Source organism: Dreissena polymorpha, chromosome 5 (assembly GCF_020536995.1).
Source record: "Dreissena polymorpha isolate Duluth1 chromosome 5, UMN_Dpol_1.0, whole genome shotgun sequence".
Classification (NCBI taxonomy): Eukaryota; Metazoa; Mollusca; class Bivalvia; order Myida; family Dreissenidae; genus Dreissena; species Dreissena polymorpha.
The window spans coordinates 46,854,777-46,880,973 of NC_068359.1; the positions used below are offsets into that span (position 1 = coordinate 46,854,777).

Here is a 26,197-nt window from a genome sequence, read left to right on the forward strand (position 1 = left end):
AGCCCGGACAAGAATAGCACTATATATGTACAGTTAATGGAAAATTTCAAAAGGCCGTAACTCTGTGAAAAATCATCCAACCAGAACCTGCTGATAATATGCACATCTCCTCTTGGTAGTGAAGCTTCCCATAAAGTTTCATTGAATTCCGGTCATTAGTTGCTGAGAAATAGCCCGGACAAGAATGGCACTATATGTACGGTTAATGTAAAATTTCAAAGGGCCATAACTCTGTGAAAAATCATCCGACCAGAACCCGCTGATAATATGCACATCTCCTCTTGGTAGTGAAGCTTCCCATAAAGTTTCATCAAATTCTGGTCATTAGTTGCTGAGAAATAGCCCGGACAAAAATTGTGCACGGACGGAAAACGCACACACGGACGGACAGACGAAGCGGCGACTTATATATAATATGCTCCCCCAAAATTTTTTTGTGGGGAGCATAAAAATGATTTCACTTTAAATGGACTTTGTCACATTTTGGTAAATTGACAAAATTGAAAACATATGTTTCACATTCACATTTTTTCATTGTAGTTATGATATTTGCGAGGAAACAGTTATACTGAACATTTACCATGCTCTGAAATATCCATGATATGCATCTTTTGACAATTTAAAAATGTGAAAATTGAAAAGCGTTACTAACACGAAATGATTGAATTACTTGGTTAGTTCCGTTGTTATCGTAATATTTTGTGAAATTACAAAGATTGCTAATATAACTTATACAAGAGGGCCTGAAAGGCCCAAAGTCGCTCACCTGAGATTCAAAAGAACTGACCTGTTCTGTGCAGCCCAAGATGTCTTAAGAACAATATGTTCTTACCAACTTTCATGACTAGTGAACACCCTGGCAGCCACATTTTTCTACAGACCAGAACCATTTTCATACACATCCAAGATATCATTTAAACAAGTATTCTGACAAAGTTTCATGAAGATTCATGAAGCCATATAAGGAAAAATGCCCAGCCCCCTGGTGGCCATATTTTTCAAGCAACTGGAACCATTTTCGAACTTGTCCAAGATATCATTAGGAAAAATTTCCTGACAATGTTTCATGATGATCGGACAATAATTATGGCTTCTAGAGTGTTAACAAGGTTTTCCTATAGCTTATAAGAAAAAATGACACACCCCCTTGGCGGCCATGATTTTCCACCAACCAGAACCATTTTTAAACTCATCCAAGATATCATTGGGACAAATCATCTGACCAAGTTTTATGATGACTGGACAATAAATGTGAACTCTAAAGTGTTAATAAGGTTTTATTAAAGCAATATAAAGCCATATTAGGAAAAATGCCCCGCCCCCTGGTGGCCATGTTTTTAAAACAACTGAGACGATTTTTGAACAAATCTAAGCAATCATTGGGACAAATTTTCTGACCAAGTTTCATCAAGATCAGAAAATATATGTGGCCTCTAGAGTGTTAACAAGGTTTTACTATAGCCATATAAGGAAAAATGCCCCGCCCCCTGGCGGCCATGTTTTTCAACCAACCGGCATCAGTTTTGAACTCATCCAAGATATTATTGGGTTGAATCTTCTGACCAAGTTTCATGAAGATCGGACAATAAATGTGGCCTCTAGAGTGTTAACAAGATTTTACTATAGCCATATAGGAAAAAATGCCCCTCCCCTTGGCAGCAATGTTTTTGAAGCAAACGTAACCATTTTCGAACTCATCCAAGATATCATTGAGACCAATCTTCTGACCAAATTTCATGAAGATTGGACAATATGTGTGGCCTCTAGAGTGTTAACAATGTTTTACTAAAGCCATATATAGCCATATAAGGAAAAATGCCCCGCCCCCTGGCGGCCATGTTTTTCAACCAACCGGCATCATTTTTTCACTCATCCAAGATATTGTTAGGATGAATCTTCTGACCAAGTTTAATGAAGATTGGACAATAAATGTGGCCCCTATAGTGTTAACCAGATTTTACTATAGCCATATACAAGTATAGCCATATAAGGAAAAATGCCCCGCCCCTTGGCAGCCATGTTTTTCAAGCAAACGCAACCATTTTCAAACTCATCTCATGAAGATCGGACAATAAATGTGGCCTCTAGAGTGTTAACAAGATTTTACTATAGCCATATAGGAAAAAATGCCCCTCCCCTTGGCAGCAATGTTTTTGAAGCAAACGTAACCATTTTCAAACTCATCCAAGATATCATTGAGACCAATCTTCTGACCAAATTTCATGAAGATTGGACAATAAATGTGGCCTCTAGAGTCTTAACAAGGTTTTACTATAGCCATATGTAGCCATATAAGGAAAAATGCCCCGCCCCATGGTGGCCATGTTTTTAAAGCAACCAAAACCATTTTGGAACTCATCCAAGATATCCTTGGGACAAATCTTCTAACCAAGTTTCATGAAGATCGGAAAATAAATGTGGCCTCTGGAGTGTTAACAAGGTTTTACTAAAGCCATATAAAGAAAAATGCCCCGCCCCCTGGCAGCCATGTTTTTCAACCAACCAGCATCATTTTTTAACTTAATAAGATATTATTGGTATGAATCTTCTGACCAGATTCCATGACGATCGGACAATAAATGTGGCCTCTAGAGTGTTAACAAGATTTTACTATAGCCATATATAGCCTGCATATAAGGAAAAATGCCCCGCCCCTTGGCAGCCATGTTTTTCAAGCAAACTTAACCATTTTTGAACTCATCCAAGATATTATTGAGGCCAATCTTCAGACCAAATTTCATGAAGATTGGATAATAAATGTGGCCTCTAGAGTGTTAACAAAGCAAATGTTGACGCCGCACGAAGCACAATGGACAAAAGGCGATCACAAAAGCTAAAACAACAACACTCACTGTGTCAGCACTTATTTCCGAGTGTTTAAGGTGCTAGACTTTTACTCCAAGGGTCAGTGGTTCCAGTCCAATTGAAGATCACTTTTTTTCTTTCTTTAATTGTACTCTTGGTTTTTAATACAACTATTAAGTTCAAATGTTTACATTGATCAATTTAAAGCATTTAATGTTAAACTCTAAGACATGCCAAAATCTGTGAAAAGGTCCCTTTAAATATTTTTGTCATGGTATCCTGTTTTGTCATAATTGAGTATTTTCTTTTTGTTCACTTTGCAAGATAAAAACCCAAAATGCTGGGTAAATGGTAGAGTCTCCCAATTGTCCAAGACATGTTTGTTTGTAAAATGTATAACGTGTATCCATCCACCCCCCCCCCCCTCCCCCCCCCCCTCAACAAACAAAATTTGCCAATGGTAATTTGTCAAGGGTTTCAATCACAGAGGGGGTAATTATTTGATGGTCAAGAAGGTGACGTTCATGCCGTGACAGGTATTTCTCGCTGTTTTATACACTTTATTACTTTTCTTTATTTTTTCAATGCAGCTCTATATCTCAACTTTACTCCCTACAAATTTTTCTTAGTGGGAAAAAAAATTACAGCACCCTCTTGGAACATTTGTAGCATGATGTTATAAAGTCAGTGGGATATGTTTCTATTTGATGTCAAATCGAGATGGGGTGTTTTCCCTCTGAACAACAAGAAATGTGTTTGTCGGAAACAGAATGTCCCCTTCTGCGCCGCTTTGAAATTTATTTATTTTTACCTTTGACCTTGAAGGATGACCTTGACCTTGAACTTCCACCGCTCAAAATTTGCAGCTTCATGAGAACGCCGCTTTGCAAAAAAAGTGGGGTTTTTTACCTTTGACCTTGAAGGATGACTTTGACCTTGAAGGATGACCTTGACCTTGAACTTCCACCACTCAAAATGTGCAGCTTCATGAGAACACCGCTTTGAAAATTAAAAAATAATAATTGACCTTTGACCTTGAAGAATGACCTTGACCTTGAAGGATGACCTTGACCTTGAGCTTCCACCACTCAAAATGTGCAGCTTCATGAAAACGCTGCTTTGATTTGATTTTATTTTACCTTTGACCTTGAAGGATGACCTTGACCTTGAAGAATGACCTTGACCGTGAACTTCCACCACTCAAAATGTGCAGCTTCATGAGAACGCTGCTTTGATTTTTTAATATTTTTTTGACCTTTGACCTTGAAGGATGACCTTGACCTTGAAGGATGACCTTGACCTTGAACTTCCACCACTCAAAATGTGCAGCTTTGAAAAAAAAAAATACCTTTGACCTTGAAGGATGACTTTGACCTTGAAGGATGACCTTAACCTTGAACTTCCACCACTCAAAATGTGCAGCTTTATGAGAACGCCGCTTTGAAACAAAAACATTTTTTTTTACCTTGAAGGATGACCTTGACCTTGAATTTCCACCACTCAAAATGTGCAGCTTCATGAGATACATATGCATGCCAAATATCAAGTTGCTATCTTCAATATTGAAAAATGTGTTTGTCAGAAACACTATGTCCCCTTCTGCGCCGCTTTGAATTTTTTATAATTTTTTTTTATTTTGACCTTGAAGGATGACCTTGACCTTTCACCACTCAAAATGTGTGGCTCCATGAGATACACATGCATGTCAAATATCAAGTTGGTATCTTCAATATATATAAAAACAAAAGTTATGATTGGCTTTCATGATAATTGGGTAAAAATGGGATTTGTTCATTTTCACGATGTTTCACTGTAGTCCTACAAGATATACTGGCCCCAACCTCTGGCAGTAATGTTTTGAACCGACTGGAACCATTTTCAAACTTGACATTGACCTCAAGATAACAAAATAATTTCTTTTGCAAGTTTCATAATGATTGAGCAAAACTGTGTGACTTTCAAAGTGTTATAAATGTATTTAAAATTTATATCTGACCTAGTTTTTCACCCCCCATGGCAAGTATAGAACGCAGCCACTATATCACATAAACAAAATTTAATATAAATTGTTCTGACCAAGTTTCAAGAAAATTGCTCAATATTATTGCCTCTTATGACAGTGTTCGCAATGTAAAATGTTTAAGATGGACATGCCATGGCACAAAAAGATTTATGAGATTCAAGCAATCAAGGTCAAATATGATTAAAATGAAACAGTTTGTGTTGTTTTATTAGTTTTATCACTTTTATATTATCTAATGAGCTGATTTAATAAGTAATGGGAATAAATGAGTTATTATATATAAATAGAAATTATGGTGATTGTTCATGTTTGTGAAATATTGTCATCATAATCAGCATCATCTTCATCATCACCATCACCATCATCATCATCATCATCATCATCATCATCATCATCATCATCATCATCATCATCATCATCATCATTATCCTGATCCTCCTCCTCCTCTTCATCATCATCATCATCATCATCATCAATAACAACTTCATTTGAGATATCAAAAGAACAAATGTTGTGAGCCAGTTTCATTAAGAATGGGAAACAAGGGCTGTTCGTAAAACATGCATGCCCCCCATATGGGCTGTCAGTTGTAGTAGCAGCCATTGTGTGAATACGTTTTTTGTCACTTTTGTCACTTTGACCTTGACCTTTGACCTAGTGACCTGAAAATTAATAGGGGTCATCTGCCCTTCATGATCCATGTACCTATGAAGTTTCATGATCCTACGCGTAAGCATTCTTGAGTTATCATCCGGAAACCATTTTACTGTTTAGTCATTGTGACCTTGACCTTTGACCTAGTGACCTGAAAATCAATAGGGGTCATCTGCCAGTCATGATCAATGTAAGCGTTTCGATTAATACTTTCAGCTGTATGAGTAACACATTAAAATATTAAGTATCTGTATAAAGTGGTACTGACATTTTGGCATATTTAAAATGAAAATTGACCTTTGTAAATGACCTTTAAACCTTTCATGATGACATTGACCTTAATATTGTACAAATTAAAATGTGCAGCTCCATATGCATTTGAGAAGTTGTTACGAAGTTACAGTGTATAGTAAATGAGCAATTTTTACCCATATATTTGACCTTTGACCTTGAAGGATGACCTTGACCTTTCACCACTCAAAATGTGCAGTTTCATGAGATACAAATGCATGCCAAATATGAAGTTTCTATGTGCAATATTGCAAAAGACATGGCAAATGTTAAAGTTTAGTGATTTTGACTTGTATATTTGAACTTTGACCTTGAAGGATGACCTTTACCTTGACCTTTCATCACTCAAAATGTGCAGCTCCATGAGATACACATGCATGCCAAATATCAAGTTGCTATCTTCAATATTGCAAAAATTATGGCAAATGTTAAAGTTTGACGCAAACCAACCAACAAACAAACCAACAGACAGGGCAAAAACAATAAAAGTTGAACAAATAAAAAACTGACGTTGCCTGTATTTGAACCAGTGTCGTCAGGATTTGTAAAGGTATGCGCTACCATGTGCCAAGCTAACTAACATAACCTGTTGCTAAACATATTACCTATTGTAAAAGTTATCTTGCTTTTGCCAATAATAAAATTGTTTTACAAAATGAAATTTGTTTTATTGTCTAAGAACGTTTTTCACTAAAAATGGTCTTAGAAAAATTCACTAAGAATCGTCTTAGAAACATTCTTAGAAGAAAATCTTCGCAAAAAAGTTTCTTAGAGACAAATTTTAAGAATTAGAAAATTATGCTTTAATTATCTGATCCATTTTGTCTGCCAACATCCCACATCCAGGCATTTTTACCCCTTGATAAGCATGCAATAGACTGCCAGATGTGTTTCTGATTTGTAGTTCAATAGTTGATTAGCTAAAGCCAATGAACTAAAAATGGCACAAATACCATTATTTTTATTGAAAAACAGCAATATATCAATGACAGAAACATAATTTTCCTAATTGCTTTAGGATAATGAAACATATTTAGAATATATGCATTCACTTAACATAATAAATGTATATTTATTATAACATTTGTTAAGTGACAAACAATACCTGACAAAAAACACACACAAAAACTAATCAGAATCAACATAGAAAATTGTAGTGCTGCAACAATATACCGGTATATCGGTATATATCGCAATACGCAATCAGCATATTGTATTGCGATACGATTTTCATCATACCGGTACAAAAAATTTACAAAAATTCATTCACATTTCGTCCAGAAAAGCCATCCGAAATAATGATAACAAGGTAAACAAAACAAAGCAGTGTAAATATTTTTTTTCGTAAAAATAGCATTCTGAAAAGTATATTATACGGAGTAACGTTGTTACATCGGAGCATTCGTTCGATGCTTTTGAACAGATTATCGTTGAATTAATTGCGCACAGCTGTAAATGTTTTGTTCGATTCTGAATTGAGCATTATTAAATTTGTAATCCAAATTTCGGAAATATGCTCCAAAATTTTAATGCTAATGCGACAATAAAAATTTAAAGCGTCAAATAAAAAGTGCTTTATCCTTTGTCTCAATAAAAAGCGAGCGAAAATTATACAGACATGTAGAACGTCGCATGGACAGTATGGGTGTATTTTGTGTTGTATAAAAATGGGAACATCACGTCAGGTGAATTACGCGTGTTCAGTGGAAAAAACGCCCGGGTTGGGCGTTATTTCATCACACCTTTAAATAGTTACAAATGACAAAATGTATTTGATACTTAAGAAAAGTTGCGAATGTTTGTGTTTCTTGTTATTCTTGAGCACATGTACCGGTATTTAGTAAATATTTACCAAAATTTGCTTTAAAACTGTAATATACGGGATTATCGGGTAATTGGCAAGTTATAATTTTGGTACAAGTTAGCAATATATTGCGATATATTGCAATACGGGTTTTTGAACTGACAATATATTGCAATACGGTTTTTGGCGTATTGTTGCAGCACTAGAAAATTGTCATACATGATCGTTTTAAATGGTACAATCTCTAAGGTGCATTAAAACAACCCATTTAACAAGAGCTGTTTGTAAAACATGCATGCCCCCCATATGGGCTGTCAGTTGTAGTGGCAGCCATTGTGTAAATACGTTTTTTGTCACTGTGACATTGACCTTTGACCTAGTGACCTGAAAATCAATAGGGATCATCTGCCAGTCATGATCAATGTACCTATGAAGTTTCATGATCCTAGGCCTAAGCATTCTTCAGTTATCATCCGGAAAACATTTTACTATTTTGAGTCACTGTGACCTTGACCTTTGACCTAGTGATCTGAAAATCAAAAGAGGTCATCTGCCAGTCATGATCAATGTACCTATGAAGTTTCATGATCCTAGGCCTAAGCGTTCTTGAGTTATCATCCGGAAACCATCTGGTGGACGGACCTCTGACGGACCGACCGACATGTGCAAAACAATATACCCCCTCTTCTTCGAAGGGGGGCATAAAAATATATATTATTAAATAGTTTATAATAAAAGAAAATGTATAATTATGCTGTGCTTAACCTATATATAAACTGATATGACTAAATATGTCATTCAAAGAATAATTGGAAATTACATTTATAACCGTGTTTATATTGATGTTTTCATCCATTGAAAGAGCTATTGCAATTCAATAACAATGATTTTATTGTTTCCCAATCCCACAATGATCTGGTGAATGTTGCTGTTGTAGCAGACAGACGCTGGCAAGCGAAGTCCATCTCTCTGTGAAGCCAGAGTTGCCAGTTTCTTTTTACCCTCATGATCCACCTGTAATACAGTATTGTATGCACAGCAAAGGACTTGTCCATCAGGAGTGACATGGACAGCACGTGGAATTTTTAGTTCAGGATCGGTGAAGGTAGATATCAGGCTGCCGTCTGTGGCCAGTGTAAGGAGAGTGGACTTGTTGATGTTGATAACATAGATCCTGTCACCGGCAGGACTCAATGCACATTTAAACACTACAATACATAGAACATGTTTAGGATTTACAGATGAGAATTAAAGACATGAATATTTTAAGAATTATCTAATAATAATCTCATAAAAGTCCCTTTGTGTTGTTAATATCCACAGTAGTGATAATATTTTATGTTATCATGTAGGTACAGTCAATTTTGTATAAAGAGACCACAAAAGGGAGTAACCAAAAGTGATCTCTTAATAAAATGGTCCTTAAAACAAATACGAATCCAGACTTAAGTAAATTCATCTTCACTTTCAAATTCATATACTGATTCTGTGACACAACTATCTTGTTTAACTTTAAATTATATTTATAAAATAATCCAGATATAAGTGAATTTAAACATAGTATGACCTTGCAATTTTATAACTACAGTACACTCCACGCGTTTTCCCCAAAAAACGCGCTCCCTCCGCGGTTTTTTTCTGCTAGCAAGTGTTCACGCGGCGTTGGAAGAGCGAGGTGAACTCGATAAAACGCTCGGCGTTACGCCGCGTTCGCTAATTCCCGCGGCGTGTATTACTTAAGGCTAGTCGGTAAATGCAGACACTTTCCGTTCTTATCAGTGATCGCCGCGCAACGCCGCGTTAGCAGTGTGCTACTGGGCATGCCAAAAATAAAAACATTGTTATAATAAATTGTTTAAATACTGTAGTACATGTATAAAAAAGATAATTGTATAGAAAATTAATACGTATAAAAATTATGTTTTTTAATTCACAGGTACGTCTACAATATGAAATAGTCTTATAAAATACATTTGACAAATTAATATATAAATCATAACACATATGACACAAGAATAAATGTTCCGTAAAATTTCCAAATGAGAATAATAATTAGTAATCCGAAACACACTACGATTTTTTAATTGTTAACACGACGTTTACAAATGCTTCCAATATACAGTTATCATTAGATTTCCCGACAAAAGCGCGCGAAAATTATGCTGCAATGTACAAGGTCAAGGTACAATGTATACTCCTTCAAAGCGAGCGTGTATTGATTTTGTGATACAAACTTTGTAGCGCAGCGAACATTGAATTTTGTTGATTTCGGTTAAAAGTTTCTTTGGTATTTATTACAAAATTATATCGCGAATAAGTTGATATTTCCTCTAAAATAATTTCAAATCGAACACGCCGAATCTTTAACGTTACGGTATTTTAGTAGAGTAATTATTTTAACACTGTAATTGTACTATAAACGGATTAAAGAAGACATCTGTGCGGAACTGGATTTAAAGTGTTTGACGTTATGAAAACACGCAAAGCTTGTCTACTGACCTATTGTGTAGACTGCTGTCTGCGGTGTTTTGACAAAAGGGATTAACATGTGTGAATGTCACTCTGCCGATTTGGTCCATAATTACTGGTAAACATTGTTTAGAATATCGACGCAACAAGAATACAACTGTGAATATTAAATGCAATTATCAACTCAATAGTTACCACCTTTTAGCAATCAATGGAATAACCTACAAACAAAGAGAAAATCAATGCATTAGCGAGCAGAGAATTGACTTTGTTCCGCCAATTAAAACCATTCCTTATGCATTCGTTGAACGTGTTTACTTGAGTAAGTAATGCCTTTAGACAGGAAGCGGCTTTTCTTTAATTACGGCAAACTGTCAATTCACACAGATTTGCGAGATTTTAAAGGTCCTTGGTCATTTGTATACATGTTCAGTATAGAAAATCACCTGCTAACATGAAAACTTTGGATTAAATTATCAAAATAAAAACAATGTTGCAAACTGTGTTTATATTAATTGGTAAGTATTAGTTAAAAGACGACGTTTTGTGTGTCGTAAATCAACGAGTTTTCTATACAACAACAACTACTTCTACAACCACGTCGGGATCGATCTATCTTGGTTGTTTTTTTTATTGTAAATATTATACTACATGTACATGTATGTACTTGTAATAAATGTTATTTTATTTGAAAATCAGGAATCAACAAAATTAAATTGATCGTTATCTCGTAAAACGCGGAGTTTCCCCCGCGTTGCCAACGCGGAGGGCCGCCGCGTCGGTTTATCAGTTTTGCCGATCGTTAACCGCCGCGTCCAAAATCATGCAAACGCCGCGTATAGCGGGATTTTCTTAATCTCCCTCCAGGTCGAAACCCGCGGAGTATGGAGGGAAATTGGGGAAAACGCGTGGAGTGTACTGTAGCAATAATCCAACAAAACACTGTTTCTGTTTTTTTACTATAAATGTGTTTTGAGAATTTTGTAAACACAAACGTTCGCCTTTTTTTTAATGTACAGGAAGTTGGTAGATCGGAACTACTTGACATTTCATGGAAAGCCAGCCAAATGTATTCATTGTTTGAATGCTTATGCTGAGTAATAACGATTGCAAATAATTGGTACTGAACATGCATGAACCACGCGGTCAATATAAGCGCATCAGGTAGAGCACTTAACCATTAACTCCACCTTCATTCTCAGTAAATCATTCAAAAGGCTGAGATATGCACGAGCTATTACTCGATTGGTTTAGCATGTTGAGTCAGACAAAGGAAGCCTATTTCATCGGCGAGTTGTTTTATGGCTTCTTGACAGGAAGTGGCTTTCCTTTGATTATGTCAACCTAACGATAAATCTGCGATCAAGTTAGTCCCTAAACGATTGACAGATTTTCAAATTTCACCATCACATGGTCTTTAAATTCAATATTAGGACATTAAAATACTCGGAAATCAGCGGTCTCTAGTCGCGTTAGACAAAAGTCGCTTAATACAATATCAAAATAGAGTGAAAACGCTCATGGGGAATTCAAAGTGGTTTTATAAGACAAAGGTCACTTAATTCAAGTGGTCGCATCCACAAAATTGACTGTATATGCATGTGTTTACAATGAGCTCAATTCTCAGATATATTTACATACCATTACATGGTGAATATATATCTCTTTCACAAAGCTTTTTCACAATGTTCCCAGTCAGGGTGTAGTGGTAGAGTGCAGTGTTATCGGTGATATACAATCCTCCCTGATGGTGGGCAATGCCAACAGCAGCATGTGGCAACTGTAACTTCCTTCCATTCACCAGCTGCCCATTGCTTACAGACATAAACTGCACACCGGCATAACCAAGAGTCACAGCCACTTCACTTGCTGTGATTTGGCAAATATCCAATGGAGAACTAGGCATATCACAGTGACTGGAAACCTTGTAATTCTTGTCCAACAGTTTAACTTTCTTATTAGAGTGATCTGCAACAATGATATGACCACTAGAAAGGCTGCAAATGCCGCTGATAGAGCAATTGAGACATGTGTCATTTGATATTTTCACATTATACTCAGATTTACTCTTTACAGTCAACACCTGGTCTGGATTTTTCTTAAGTTTCAGAGACTGCATACTGTCCACAAACCTCCCAAGATCAGACTGTTGAGACAGGTACTGCTCAATATCACTGTTTGCCTTGAATATTATTGAACTCTGAACCTTCACTGGGTTCTCCTTCAGATATTTCTCAGACTCTTGTATCTTATCCAGACATTTCCTGCTGGCTATGAACTCTATGTCTTGAATGCTCTTATCACAAAGGCCCTGTACAGCTTCACTGAGTTGTTGCAGTTCATCCTTCAGTCTGCCACAGCTGTCAACATCTTTCTTAAGAGAGGTTTGCAATGTGGTCCTTATTTCATCCAGTTCTTTCAATGTTGTATTTTCTAGTTCATCAAGAGCTGCATTTAATTTCTTACGCTGGTTTCTGATTTCTTGCAGTTTTTCACTATATGATTCTTCAATGGACAGAATGCTGGTCTCTTGTTCTCTCTTAAACTTATTTAGATCAGCAATAATTGATTGAATTTTTTTTGACAACTGCTGCATATCCACAGACAGCGTTTTGACTGATTCCGAAATTAGAGCCAAATTTGTACACTGTCTGAAATACCAAAATGAAATGTAATTAAAAATCATCACTATGGCGTATAAAATTGAAAAGCACTATTTAGAAAACATTTTAAGCCTAATTTAGTTTCAAATAGTCCTCTACCGAAACCCTTGTCAAGTGTGCTTTGCAAACAATAAGTGCCCCATTTTGTAATCTAGATGTCTAGCAATAATGTCCTCAAATATCATACTATCAACATATAAAAGTTTAGAACAACTCGTATAATGTTTTAAACAACTGAACTATGGAACTGCTACATAATTTAGATACTAGTATGTGATCAATGAAAGTGATAACAACCTACTTTTGAACCTGTGATCACTTTAAATGCATGTTAGTTTATGATTAAGAGTCACATACCTGTGATTCAGTAAAACACAATCCGGGCAGCACAGCTGACTGTGGTCCTGGCAGAACATTTTCAGTTTCTTGTTGTTGTGAACATCACATTTCAGTAGCAAATCCTCAATTGCCTTTTCAAGAGGCCATTTATTTGTTTCTCTTCTTCCATATGTCACATGGTTTACAAATACTTGATTGTGATGATAAAGGCATTTTTCGCAAAAACACTTGAAACATGTTTCACAAAAAAAGTCAGCACTTTTTTCTATATTTTGACTTAGGCATCCAACACAAGAATAGTCTTTCACTGAATCTGAACTTTTATGAACTGAATCTACAGAACTTGCCATTTTCAAAAGGTATTGTGAACTGTCCAGTGATTTAAAAGTTGCGTATTCACTATTATTTTGACTACTTTAAGAAAATAAAATGAGCGTTTTCAAAACCAGAAAGCTAAATTACAGACACAGTTTTAGAAAGTATTATAATAACTAAGTTACTTAACTTAAAACTGACAAAAAGGCTGAATTACGAAAGCTTTTTAAGCTCACAACCCACTTTAAATACACACTGAAGAACAAGTCCATAGTCCAAGTTACAAACAGATCTTGTACATAAATCAATTTGCTGATAACAGGTTTACGATAAACCACTTTCTGAAAATGGGTTAAACTTGATACATGTATTCAGTTAAAGGGACTTATTCACTGATTTTCATATTTTTAAAAATGTCAATTGATTTACATTTCAACATATATAACAATGTTTGAATAGCAATAAATAATTATAAAATCAAGAACAAGAGGATGTATTTGTCAGAAACACAATGCCCCCTACTGCGCCGCTTTGAAGTCATATATTTTACCTTTGACCTTGAAGCATGACCTTGACCTTGACCTTTCACCACTCAGAATGTGCAGCTCCATGAGATACACATGCATGCCAAATATCAAGTTGCTATCTTCAATATTGCAAAAGTTATGGGCAATGTTAAAGTTTTCGGACAGACGGACTGACTGACGGACAGTTCAACTGCTATATGCCACCCTACCGAGAGCATAAAAACTTGTTTCTGTTATTATGTTACTAATAAAATAAAATAAACAAGAGATGTGTTTGTCAGAAACACAATGCCATCTACTGCGCCGTTTTGAAGACACATATTTGACCTTTGACCTTGAAGGATGACCTTGACCTTTCACCACTCAAAATGTACAGCTCCATGAGATACACATGCATGCCAAATAACAAGTTGCAATCTTCAATATTGCAAAAGTTTTGGGCAATGTTAAAGTTTTCAGACGGACGGACAGACTGACTGACGGACAGTTCAACTGCTATATACCACCCTACCGGGGGCATAAAATTGTCCTGGGCAAAACCAGTACTTAGTGAATTAAGAAGATCCTGAGATAGAACCCAGAGTGTGGATCGATTCCCTGACCTCCTGATTGCTATGCAGACTCCAGACCCGCTACGCCACAGACAGTTAACTTTAAAAGTAAAGTGTTGTTCTGATTATATTCATGACCAGAATTTGCAAACATACATGAATCCTAGTTTTGCCACAACACATATCAGAAAATATCACAATACTTCTTAGAGCATGGTTGATTGAACTTGTAATGCACAATCACAAAGATAGCAGATTTGATTTGTTTTGAATCTTACATACTGCTCGACAAAACAAAACGATGTTTGTGAAACACAATGCCCCCTACTGCACCTCTTTGAAGCCATATATTTGACCTTTGACCTTGAAGGATGACCTTGACCTTTCACCACTCAAAATGTGCAGCTCCATGAGATAGACATGCAAGCCAAATATCAAGTTGCTATCTTCAATATTGCAAAAGTTATGACCAAGGTTAAGTTTTTCGACACACACATACAATGACAGACAGACAGGCCAAAAACAATAAACCCCGATCATTCGATCAGGGGGCATAAAAAATGTCTCAAGCAAGCCTTTATTAAACTGAAGGTCACAGCAAAGCCTAGGTGAGAAGAAGGAGCCTTCAACATGTTGATTTTTTATTAAATATAATGGTCGTCAAAACTTCACTACTACATTACTGTGCTTTTATTTTTTATCTAAACAAGAAATATTAAAATGCGTCTCATCCAGGTTTTTATGGCTTAAGAAATTAATTAACCCTTTGCATGCTGGGAAATTTGTCCTCTTTTAAAATGTCGTCTGCTGAATTTCTAAAATTAGCATTTTCTTCGATTTTTTTCAAAGAATACTATCAGAATAGCAAACAGTTTGGATCCAGATGAGACGCCACGTTCTGTGGCATCTCATCTGGATCCAAACTGTTTGCAAAGGCCTTCAAAATTCGGTTCCCACACTGAAAGGGTTAACTATTATTCAAATAATGTTGAAATCCCAAGATAGGTTTAGCTACTTTGAGATACAGCGACCTTCACCTTAATCCAACTGGCAGCAAAAGGCCTCCCCATTTAGGCCTCCATGTTAACTTGTAACACAATTTTTAAAACAATGTCCTCAACTTATGAAGTGTGAAGATTTTTTCTATTTTTAAACACACTGACCTTGACACTACTGGTCACAAATGGAATGGAATGGACGCTAGGTTCTGTTTGTAATGAGGCAAGCGATTCACACAATTTCAGCGCAATACTTCCATCAAATCTCAAGTTACTGAACAGAAACTGTTTTTCTATTTTTAGTAACAGTGACAAAACGAGCCCCAAAAACAATCACTAACTTGGTCTCCACCAAAGCTTTCAATACCCAAATTTCCATCAAGATTGGTCATTGCCAACTCTTGTTATTAAAGTAAGTATGTCATTAAATGCTTTATATTGAAAAATGTTAAAGTTAGATATAAAAGCTCAAGTAAAAATCAAGAATAACATTAAAAAAAGAAAAAACAAGAGCACCGCCTTGCGGGTGCAAACCGCTCATCTATTTTCTTTTAAAAGGTGAAGGTACTCTCATTTTCAATCACAAAGGAGGGAGGGGTGGAGTGAAGAGGGGTGTATAGTGTGGGGGCGTGGACATTTTCGGGGGGGGGGGGGGGGGGGGAGGGCACGGGGGATGTTTTGGGTGGAGTCTATTGTGGTATGTCAGGTAAGAGTAGTTTTGTCAAAGTATCAATCAAATCTAATCATAAATAAAGAAGTTATGGCATTTTTAGCAACATTTAATAATTTGACCTTGAGAGTCAAGGTCATTCAAAGGTCAAGATAAAATTCAACTTGCCAGGTACAGTAACCGCATGTTAGCATGAAAGTGTTTGAAGTTTGAAAGCCTTGATACTTAAGAAGTAAAGTGGATCGAAACACAAAATTTAACCATAATCAAAGTTACTAAGTCAAAAAAGGGCCATAATTCCGTAAAAATGACAACCAGAGTTATGCAACTTGTCCTTTTAATGTACCCTTATGATAGTTTGCGAGTGTTCCAAGTATGAAAGCAATATCTATGATACTTTAGGGGTAAAGTAGACCAAAACACAAAACTTAACCAAATTTTCAATTTTCTAAGTATAAAGGGCCCATAATTCCGTCCAAATGCCAGTCAGAGTTACATAACTTTGCCTGCACAGTCCCCTTATGATAGTTAATAAGTGTTGCAAGTATGAAAGCAATAGCTTTGATACTGTAGGAATAAAGTGGACCTAAACACAAAACTTAAACAAATTTTCAATTTTCTAAGTATAAAAAGGGCACATAATTCTGTCAAAATGCCAGTCAGAGTTACATTACTTTGCCTGCACAGTCCCCTTATGATAGTTAGTAAGTGTTGCAAGTATGAAAGCAATAGCTTTGATACAATACGGAATAAAATGGACCTAAACACAAAACTTAACCAAAATTTTCAATTTTCTAAGTATAAAAAGGGCACATAATTCTGTCAAAATGCACGCCAGAGTTATCTTACTTTGCCTGCCCAGTCCCCTCATGATAGTAAGTAAGTGTACCAAGTTTGAATGCAATAGCATTGATACTTTCTGAGAAAAGTGGACCTAATCGCAAAACTTAATCAAAATTTTCAATTTTCTAAGTATAAAAAGGGCACATAATTCTGTCAAAATGCACGCCAGAGTTATCTTACTTTGCCTGCCCAGTCCTCTCATGATAGTAAGTAAGTGTACCAAGTTTGAATGCAATAGCGAGAAAAGTGGACCTAAACGCAAAACTTAACCGGACGCCGACGCCAACGCCGACGCAGACGCAGATGCCGACACCAACACAGACACCGACGCCAAGGTGATGACAATAGCTCATAATTTTTTTTCAAAAAATAGATGAGCTAAAAAAGGTAACCCTCAGCAGGGCTCGAACCACTGACCCCTGGATTCCTGGAGTAAAAAGTCTCCCACTTAGACCACACGGTCATCCTTCCAGATAGAATATCAGTTGTATTTTATACTTTATATAAGCAATCTTCGTAGTTTCACAAAATAAAGACAACAACAGAACTCTCCAAATTATTAATTTGTTTCGCGTTGCAACGCTTTATAATTTTTGTTTTTTTTAAATCGTCAAAAGATGCATATAATGGCTATTTTAGAGCATGGTAAATGTTCAGTATAACTGTTTCCTCACAAATATCATAACGAAAACGTAAATTTGTGAATCTGAAACAACTTTTGTCAATTTTGTCAATTTACCCAAACGTGAAAAGGCCCCTTTAACCAAAAACCACCTGTTTGCATATCTTCTTTTTGTAACAAAACCTTTACCATCTAGCCAAAAATGAAATCCCATGCAAGGTCTGCATGTAAGTTTCTAACAAAGCTTGTTACTATTTTTAGTCACAGTGACCTTGACTGTCTAGATGGTCAACATAGATTTGTATTTTTTTGAAAAACGTTATTTCAAACAAACCTTGAGAAAGTACTTCTGATAAACCACTGAAACGAAATGGCGAAAGGTCTCTCAAAATGGCAACCTGAAAGAAAGGTAGAACATTTACCAATGACAAACATCATTACATGTATTTATATACCAGTAATACAAGAATTGTTAAATACAGCCATGTTACAAAGCTATGCGATCCATTTAAAACAAATCTGACAGCGAATACTTAATAATGTAGCACCTATGCAAAATTGGCTAAGTTTTATTATGGTCACAAAACACTTATGTTGGCCGAGTTATTACACCTCTTATACCTTTATGGACGCTGCCATAACTCAAGCCCTTTGATAGTTCAAGTATATTTGTCATCCAACTGAGAAATCAAGCAAAAGAAGTTTTACTGTTGTAAAAAAATGTTTATGGTAACAAGAATTAAAATGCTTTTTGTTCCACATAAATAAATATAAAAGATCTACATAATATATGCGTAATATATTCAACAGACCTGCTGCTGTAAGGATTCAATTGTTTTATGTGTTTCACTATCTTCTTTATCTTCATGAAAAGGCAGGTGTTTTTGTCTGAAATTGTTTGTAAACATTATTATGCACTTAATAATTGATACAAAATACATCGCAGGGCAGAATACATGATTTGGAACAAACATCAAATTAATGGTGACTAAAGCTCGTACAACTAATCATATCATTTTTGGCATAACTGTCTTTCCAAAGTTTTGACCTTTGTTAATTTCCAACGAAATGTTGAATTTTTTTTTTTGCTATGAGGCCTGAAAGAATTGATGGCATTTTTTTATTCGTTTAAAATATGTTAGCTAGCCTATCCAAAACAGAAAATGTTTCCTGTTGTCTTGATATTTTTCTACTTTAATTTACATTTTTCAATAATGCAATTGAAAGATAATTCTGTGTTATATTTTGTGCTACAAAAAATTTCTACTCGCTGATAAAACATTATGTAAATTAGCCTCGCCATGGGAAAATGGGGCTTAAAGCCTTTATACATGTCTGTAAAGGCTGATCAGGGAAAACACTTTCTGCTTCAAAGCAAAAATCCAGATAAGGCGGAAACACCCACTGCACAGGCTAATCTCAGACGACACTTTACACATGCATGAAGAACGGGTTTCCCAGAGGAAGACTTAACCCTTTGCATGCTGGGAAATTTGTAGTCTGCTAAAATGTCGTCTGCTAAATTTCTAAAATTATCATTTTCTTCGAGTTTTTTCAAAGAATACTATCAGAATAGCAAACAGTTTGGATCCTGATGAGACGCCACGTTCTGTGGTGTCTCATCTGGATCCAAACTGTTTGCAAAGACCTTCAAAATTCGGTTCCAGCACTGAAAGACTTAAATACAAGTTAAATGTCAGTTTCAGTTTCTGCGTTGTAATAAGAACACCTAGTAGGTCGTTATAAAGCACAGCATTGTGCCTTTCAAAGTATACATGTTTGTGACAGATATATATTATTGATTTTGGTCAATGTGTTTATATCAGGATTGTTTAAATATAATCATAAAAAAGGTTTTGTAAACATTACAATTTTTGTACACAATATTGGTTCAGCGAGTTTTTTCTTTCTTTATACGGTGCCGGAAACCGGCACTTTCCCAATTGGGATAAAACTACAAATTTCATAATTGCTGTAAGAAAAAATCCCAATTAGAGGTTTCCAACAAAAACAAAATATTTTTTTTTAAAGATAAGATTTAGTTTCCCTCTGCAGCTCCATGGCTTGAACCTAAGTAAATATAATATTGACAACTTGACAACACTTATCAATTTTAAATTATTTGGGAACAAAAAATCTAATACACCAATTTCCTAATATGAAGAATTCATGGTACGAATTTTCCCAATTTCAGGTGTTTTTGCACATATTTTTCCCAATTGGGCTGGAACAGTTACTTTTCCCAATAGGGCAAAAAAAAATCGCTGCGGTTTATAAAATGAACAATCAATTAAAACTGCCGTAAGCTCCATTTTCTCAGAGCGCAGCTGAAATGGTATCCTGATTTTGCAGGCCCCTTATTAATGCCCCTATATTGCCTTGCTAAACTTTCTTCAACAAAAGTTCTGTATCAGTAAACTACAATTTTTGAAATTCCTACAAACAGTGAAGGTCACAGTTAACATCTTCAGAACTGCCTTCAGGGCCCTCAATCCGTTTTAGGGGAAGCGGGTCGCTACCCATAGCAGGGGGAATTTTCGCGGCGTTTCCCTTATGGGGGGATTTTTTACTTACTCTCTAATTATAACATTTGTACATGTTTGCACTATATTGATTGCTTTTTTCATAATTTAGTATGTTTGACAAGATTAAATTAAAATAGAATTGAGATATAATAATCATGAGACACATATATGTATAAAAAAAAAATATATATTATTTTTATTTTTTTTAGGGGGAATTTTTCCCCCAAAAAGGGGAAAAAAGTATACTTTTCAGGGGGGGGGGGCCAGATTGAGGGCCCTGACCTTAGTAACCTTATTCGCAGAAACCTTAGTAATGGTGTATTCTGATAACAGATTTCATAAGACAACTTTGATTGAAAGTAATTATCACAGAATTTCATAAGATAGCTTAAATTTGAAGTAATTATCGCATATCTTCCTGAAACATACCTTTGATTTGAAGAATTATCACAGATCTTCATAAGACAACTTTGATTTGAAATGAGTTACTCTCTGCTTGTGAATCAGCATGCTATATCCCTTTTGAGTCGTGGGGTGGTCCTTTTCTTAGAGACCGCCATTTGTTAAAAAAATGTAAACAAACGCTCTAGCATAGACAAAAATCATAAGTAAAGAATTTTCTTGTAACAAACAAGAAACCGTCAGAGACGGGTGATGCTACCCAAAAGTTCTTTTGTCACAATATTGCACTATATATTCATATAAAAGTAAACGTCTTGAGGGTTATAACTTTGGACAAAGTAAAACGATGGATGGTTTAGCAACTTAAAAATGTCTAAGGGCCATAACTCTCTAAATAAATCATCTTACCAGAACCCACAAATAACATGCGCATCTCCTCAAGGTAGTTAAGCTTCCCATAAAGATTCATTGCATTCCAGTCAGTAATTGGGGAGAAATAGCCCGGACAAGAATTGCACTATATGTACAGTTTATCGAAAATTTCAAAGGGCCATAACTCTGTGAAAAATCATCTGACCATAATCGGCTGATAATATGAACATCTCCTGTTGGTAGTAAAGCTTCCCATAAAGTTTCATCGAATTCCCATAATAAGTTGCTAAGAAATGGCTCAGACAAGAGTTGCACTATATGTACAATGGAAAATTTCAAAGGGCCATAACTCTGTGATAAAATCATCCGACGAGAACCGGCTGATAATATGCACATCTCCTCTTGGTAGTGAAGCTTCCCATAAAGTTTCATTGAATTCCAGTCATTAGTTGCTGAGAAATCGCCCGGACAAGAATTGCACTATATGTACAGTTAATGGAAAATTTCAAAGGGCCATAAGTCTGTGAAAAATCATCGGTCCATAACTGGCTGATAATATGCACATCTCCTCTTGGTAGTGAAGCTTCCCATAAAGTTTAATTGAATTCCGGTCATTAATTCCTGAGAAATAGCCTGGACAAAAATTGTGCACGGACAAACTGACACACGCACGGACAGACAAAGCGGCGACTATATGCTCCCCCAAAAAATGTTGGGGGAGCATAATAAGATACAGTGTTTGTATTTGATATGAACGTATGGAGTTATACTGATTTACAATATTTACAGATTTTTGTTGCATTTTCGAGCAGCAAAACAATGGTGACTTAATTAAAACTTTTACCGAAACAAACTGCATCATGTGCGAATGTTCTATCAAGGGATTTCTCTGGTTCTCTATAACCACGACTCAACAGAAACAACCCATATTAGGAATTGAACATTCATTTTTCACTTACTTTGCATTTTTCAGAAGGTTATTTTCTTCCTCCAAAGCAGCTATTCTGTCCTGAAGGCTTTTTACACTCTCCTCTAAGGATGCGGCCATCATAACCTACGGAGGTTTACAAAGAAAAGTATTAAGGACTAACCCTTTGCATGCTGGGAAATTTGTCGTCTGCTAAAATGTCATCTGCTGAATTCCTAAAATTAGCATTTTCTTCAAAAAAATGTCAAAGAATACTATCAAAATAGCAAACAGTTTGGATCCTGATGAGATGCCAATTTCTGTGGCGTCTAAACTGGATCCAAACTGTTTGCAAAGGCCTGCAAAATTCGGTTCAAGCACTGAAAGTTTAATTATTCTAATGTTGTACACAAAATAAGTTTGATATTGAAAGAGGACATCAGCTAAAAGGAGTAAAATTTCACCTCTGGGCTCATAAATAACCTAAATAAGAAGTAAAATACTGTAATAATGTGCACATTGTAATATAATATTTTATCGAAATACTTAATGAAATTTAAGCTAATATCAGGAGACTAGCTTATTAAGAGTATTATGTGTGGGCAGTTGTGTACCCTTTTCCCTACAAAAGTTAGAACCAACTAATCAGGAATGACAAAAGAAAAGACTTCTTTTAACGAACAAGAGATGAGTTTGTCAGAAACACACTGCCCCCTATTTCGCCGCTTTGAAATAAAATTTCAATATATCGTTTGGCAGGTTTAGAAATTATCTCCCTTTTAAAGCTTATTACTTCCCTTGGATTGTATTTTTTGACTTTTGACCTTGAAGGATGACCTTGACCTTTCACCACTTAAAATGTGCAGCTTCATGAGATAAACATGCATGCCAAATATCAAGTTGCTATATTCAATATTGAAAAAGTTATGGCCGATGTTAAAGTTTTCGGACGAACACACAGACAGACAAATGGACTGACAGTTCAACTGCTATATGCCAACCTGGTGCATAAAAAAACAACACCTGTAAGCTGAAACTGTCGTCCATTTAAAGTCTGTGTAGATTGCACAGGCTACAAAGATTTTTTCCCTTCTTTATGAAGTACTCGTAAAAGGTACTTTCCCAACTGAAGAAAAACTACAAAATTCCCAAAGGGAAGGAAAATGTCATCCATTTTTTTCAAAAAAGGATTATCTGCAAATAAAATGAGCACTGATACTGAACATTTCAAGCCAAAATGAATGTAAATTAATATTTGAGTTGGTTTGTGCTATTGATACCAAGCAATTAACAAGAGCAAGAGCACTGCATAACGGGTGCCACGCTTGGCTGCGGGTGCAGTTTTGAATAAATGAAAGCTTTTGAGGTTAAGTGACCTTGACCTTTGACCTAGTGACCCAAAAATGGGTGTGGCATGTAGAACTCATCAAGGTGCAGCTACATATGAAGTTTCAAAGTTGTAGGTTGAAGCACTTTGATTTTAGAGCCAATGTTCAAAACCTTGACAAAATGTTAAGGTTTTAGCACGACGCGGACAACACGACACGACGAGCTGGCTATGACAATACCTCGGGTTTTCTCTGAAAACAGTCGAGCTAAAAAACCACATAATTCCCAAATGGAAGATTTCACGACGATAATTTTCCCAATTTCAGGGGGTTTTTTTCGCACTAATTTTTCCCAATTGTATGATACGGGTACTATTCCCAATTGGGGAAGAAAAATCGCTAGGCTAATCTGGGACAACACTTAATCCATATGCATTAAACCGTGTTTCCCAAGAGTGCTGCTCATATAGAAAATACACTTAAAATCAAAATATAATATGGGTCAACTGGTAACTGATTCTAGGGCAGAGGTCATAACAACACTGTGTTATGTGAATTGGGAATAAGACATCAATTTGGGAATAAATTGTGTTTTATCAAAAGTGCATAATATGCAGATTTATATGTTGTATTTATCTAGTTTGACAAATTATAATTAAAACAGATACTTGCATATATAATAGCATCATTTAAATTGATTTTACTTTTAAACTGGATTTTTTATTAATTAAAAAATAAAATCCTCATGAAATGAAACTGTGTCCATGCCGCACATGGACACGGTTTAAAAATACACTTTAAATGATAAAAATACAATCACTGTTAATGAAAAAGTCATGGAAAATTGCTTATTAAGCTTAAATTATATATAATATATTACAAAACTTAATGTAGATCATGATGAATAGTTTTGTTTGAGAAAATCACCAAAATGATGTCCATTCCCAGTTTGATGTCTTATTCCCAATTCACATAATACAGTGTTTAACTGATTAACAAGAAACAATGTCAGAACATTTTTGTATTGATTTAATTATCTGTTGTTATTCTTATCTTTTCTAATCAAATGGTCAACCAATAAGTGACGGCCTCAACAAATTGATCGGTTGTTCGACAGATTTTTATTCAAAAACATTGGAGCAAGCAAATGTTTGTTCTCAGTAGCTGTTATGGGTACATAGTTATGTACAGCTCAAAGTTGTTCCTGATAAGGGTCATTTTCATGATAAAAAAATATGTCTTCAGCGTTTTTTCTCACCACTTTGGGAATGGAACTGGTACTGGTCGAATTCGGAAAATAAGTGCCGTTTTCATACAAATTGGGAAATTTATTCATCAAGCTGGAAACTTAATAAAACATGGTCAAATAATAAGTTGCATATTAACATCAAAGTGGTGAGTGATTTCCAGTAAAATCCAGTTTCTACAAACACTAAATAATTAGTTTATTAAACCAAACACTCTTTTATTTGAGGTTGTGCTTGAGAGTATCAGGGGTCTAAATCAGGACTTTGAGCATCGGGTTCGATAGGATAACCTGCCTCTGAATGAACCAGAATTGCGTCAGTTGACTCAACTGTCGATAAAATGTTGCTTTAATAAACATCTGACAACAAAGCACTGGACTCAATAGTTGATGCACATTCCCTAATTTTAAAACTCAGAATTGTATAAATGCTCACGTGATAATCAGAACCAGTTATTTGTTTGGTTGTTTTCATTTTACACAAAAATTGGCTACATACTACTTAACGAGTAGTATTAGAGTATGGCTCCAAGGCACTGAATATGCGAAAAATTGTGAATCAGTTTTGCGTGAATAACCCAGTGTCACTATCAATGGATAATATCAGTGCTTTTGCTGCAGTTTGCTGGCGTCGTTATACCTATTGCACTAATCAGTCCTTACGGTGTACTCCATCACAAAAAAATTGTGGCTAGTTATTTAGAAGACTGATGATGGCAACCTGGTATAATCCTTGTGGACTTTGTGCATTTCATGCTTAAAATTGTCATAACATTTTTTTCGACACTTTTAAGACTTAAAAAAAATAAAATAATTAATTTATATCTTAAACTGTAAACATTTTGTTGCATTCTCAAATGACAATAATTAAGTTTGTAACTTTTGTATTTTAATGTTAATGCAATGTCATCAAATTCTAGCTTCAAATAATTTCTGCACTTGCCTTAAGTGTTTATCCTTTGTCCCGATAAAAAGGGTGAAAAATATGCCACTGTATAAATCGTCATGTTACTGGATAGAAAGTGTGGGTGTTTTTATTTTTGTACAACAACTATGTTGCATAGGCAATTGATTTTTTTTTAATTTGGTTAAACATTGTGTTGTTCATTTTAACTAAATTATATTGCAAATAATTTTGAATAGACATTTTCTCAAAATTAATTTCAAATCTAACATGCTGTATCTGTTCTATAACCCTACGGTGTTTTAGATGATTCATTATTGAAGCAGTTATTTTACTGTATACAGTACTGAGTAAACAGAATATCCGGACAAAACTGGATTAAGTGTTGGGTGTTGTGAAAACATGCTTTGCAGGCATATGGACCTATTGTGTAGACTGCGATATTTTGACAAAAAGGGATTAACATATGCATATGCAACTCTTCGCCAATTTTTTCTGAGAATTTGGGATCTTTTTTGAATTGAGAATTTTTTATTTTGAAATTCGAAAAAATGGTCTCATTGGGAATGGTGCAATTTTAAGGTACAACTTTATATAGAAGAAAAACACTGGTCTCATGTATGTCTATAAAATCGAGTTCAATCAACCAATACATTGCAACAAACACAATACCAGTTACCATCAACATCAATTTGCATGTCATTTGCAAATACATACTCAAAACAAAAAAATTATAAAAAAACAAGAGATGTGTTTGTCAGAAACACAATGCTCCCTATTGCGCCGCTTTGAAGCCATAAATTTTACCTTTGACCTTGAACGATGACCTTGACCTTTAGCCACTCAAAACGTGCAGCTCCATGAGATACACAAGCATGCCAAATATCAAATTGCTATGTTCAATATTTAAAAAGTAATGACCAAACTTTAACGAAGGTT

The 26,197-nt window shown here is 35.4% G+C and overlaps 2 protein-coding genes across 9 annotated transcripts in view; both read right to left on the reverse strand.

The window, feature by feature from the left end:
- Positions 1–26,197, reverse strand: part of LOC127880727 (centromere protein P-like) — a 128,699-nt gene that overhangs the window by 100,461 nt on the left and 2,041 nt on the right. For all 8 annotated transcript variants that reach the window (XM_052428086.1, XM_052428089.1, XM_052428093.1 and 5 more), the window contains exons 2-4: positions 21,833–21,927; positions 18,387–18,462; positions 17,909–17,972 (exon numbers count right to left, since the gene is read on the reverse strand). In XM_052428086.1, coding sequence (XP_052284046.1) covers positions 17,909–17,972; positions 18,387–18,462; positions 21,833–21,924 — 232 coding nt within the window. In that variant the 5' untranslated portion in view covers positions 21,925–21,927. The remainder of the gene's footprint in view (positions 1–17,908; positions 17,973–18,386; positions 18,463–21,832; positions 21,928–26,197) is intronic.
- Positions 11,550–13,627, reverse strand: LOC127880726 (uncharacterized). The gene is made up of 2 exons (XM_052428085.1): positions 13,067–13,627; positions 11,550–12,697 (listed from the first exon to the last, which is right to left on the reverse strand). Exons 1-2 carry the CDS (start codon positions 13,396–13,398, stop codon positions 11,680–11,682), a joined length of 1,350 nt encoding a protein of 449 aa, XP_052284045.1. The 5' UTR covers positions 13,399–13,627; the 3' UTR covers positions 11,550–11,679.

Excerpts from the sequence above, each read along its gene's own strand:
- LOC127880726 (XM_052428085.1), bottom strand. The coding sequence starts at position 13,398 with ATGGCAAGTTCTGTAGATTCAGTTCATAAAAGTTCAGATTCAGTGAAA. Across the intron at positions 12,698-13,066 it reads TGTGTTTTACTGAATCACAG|ACAGTGTACAAATTTGGCTC; the intron begins GTATGTGACTCT and ends TTGGTATTTCAG.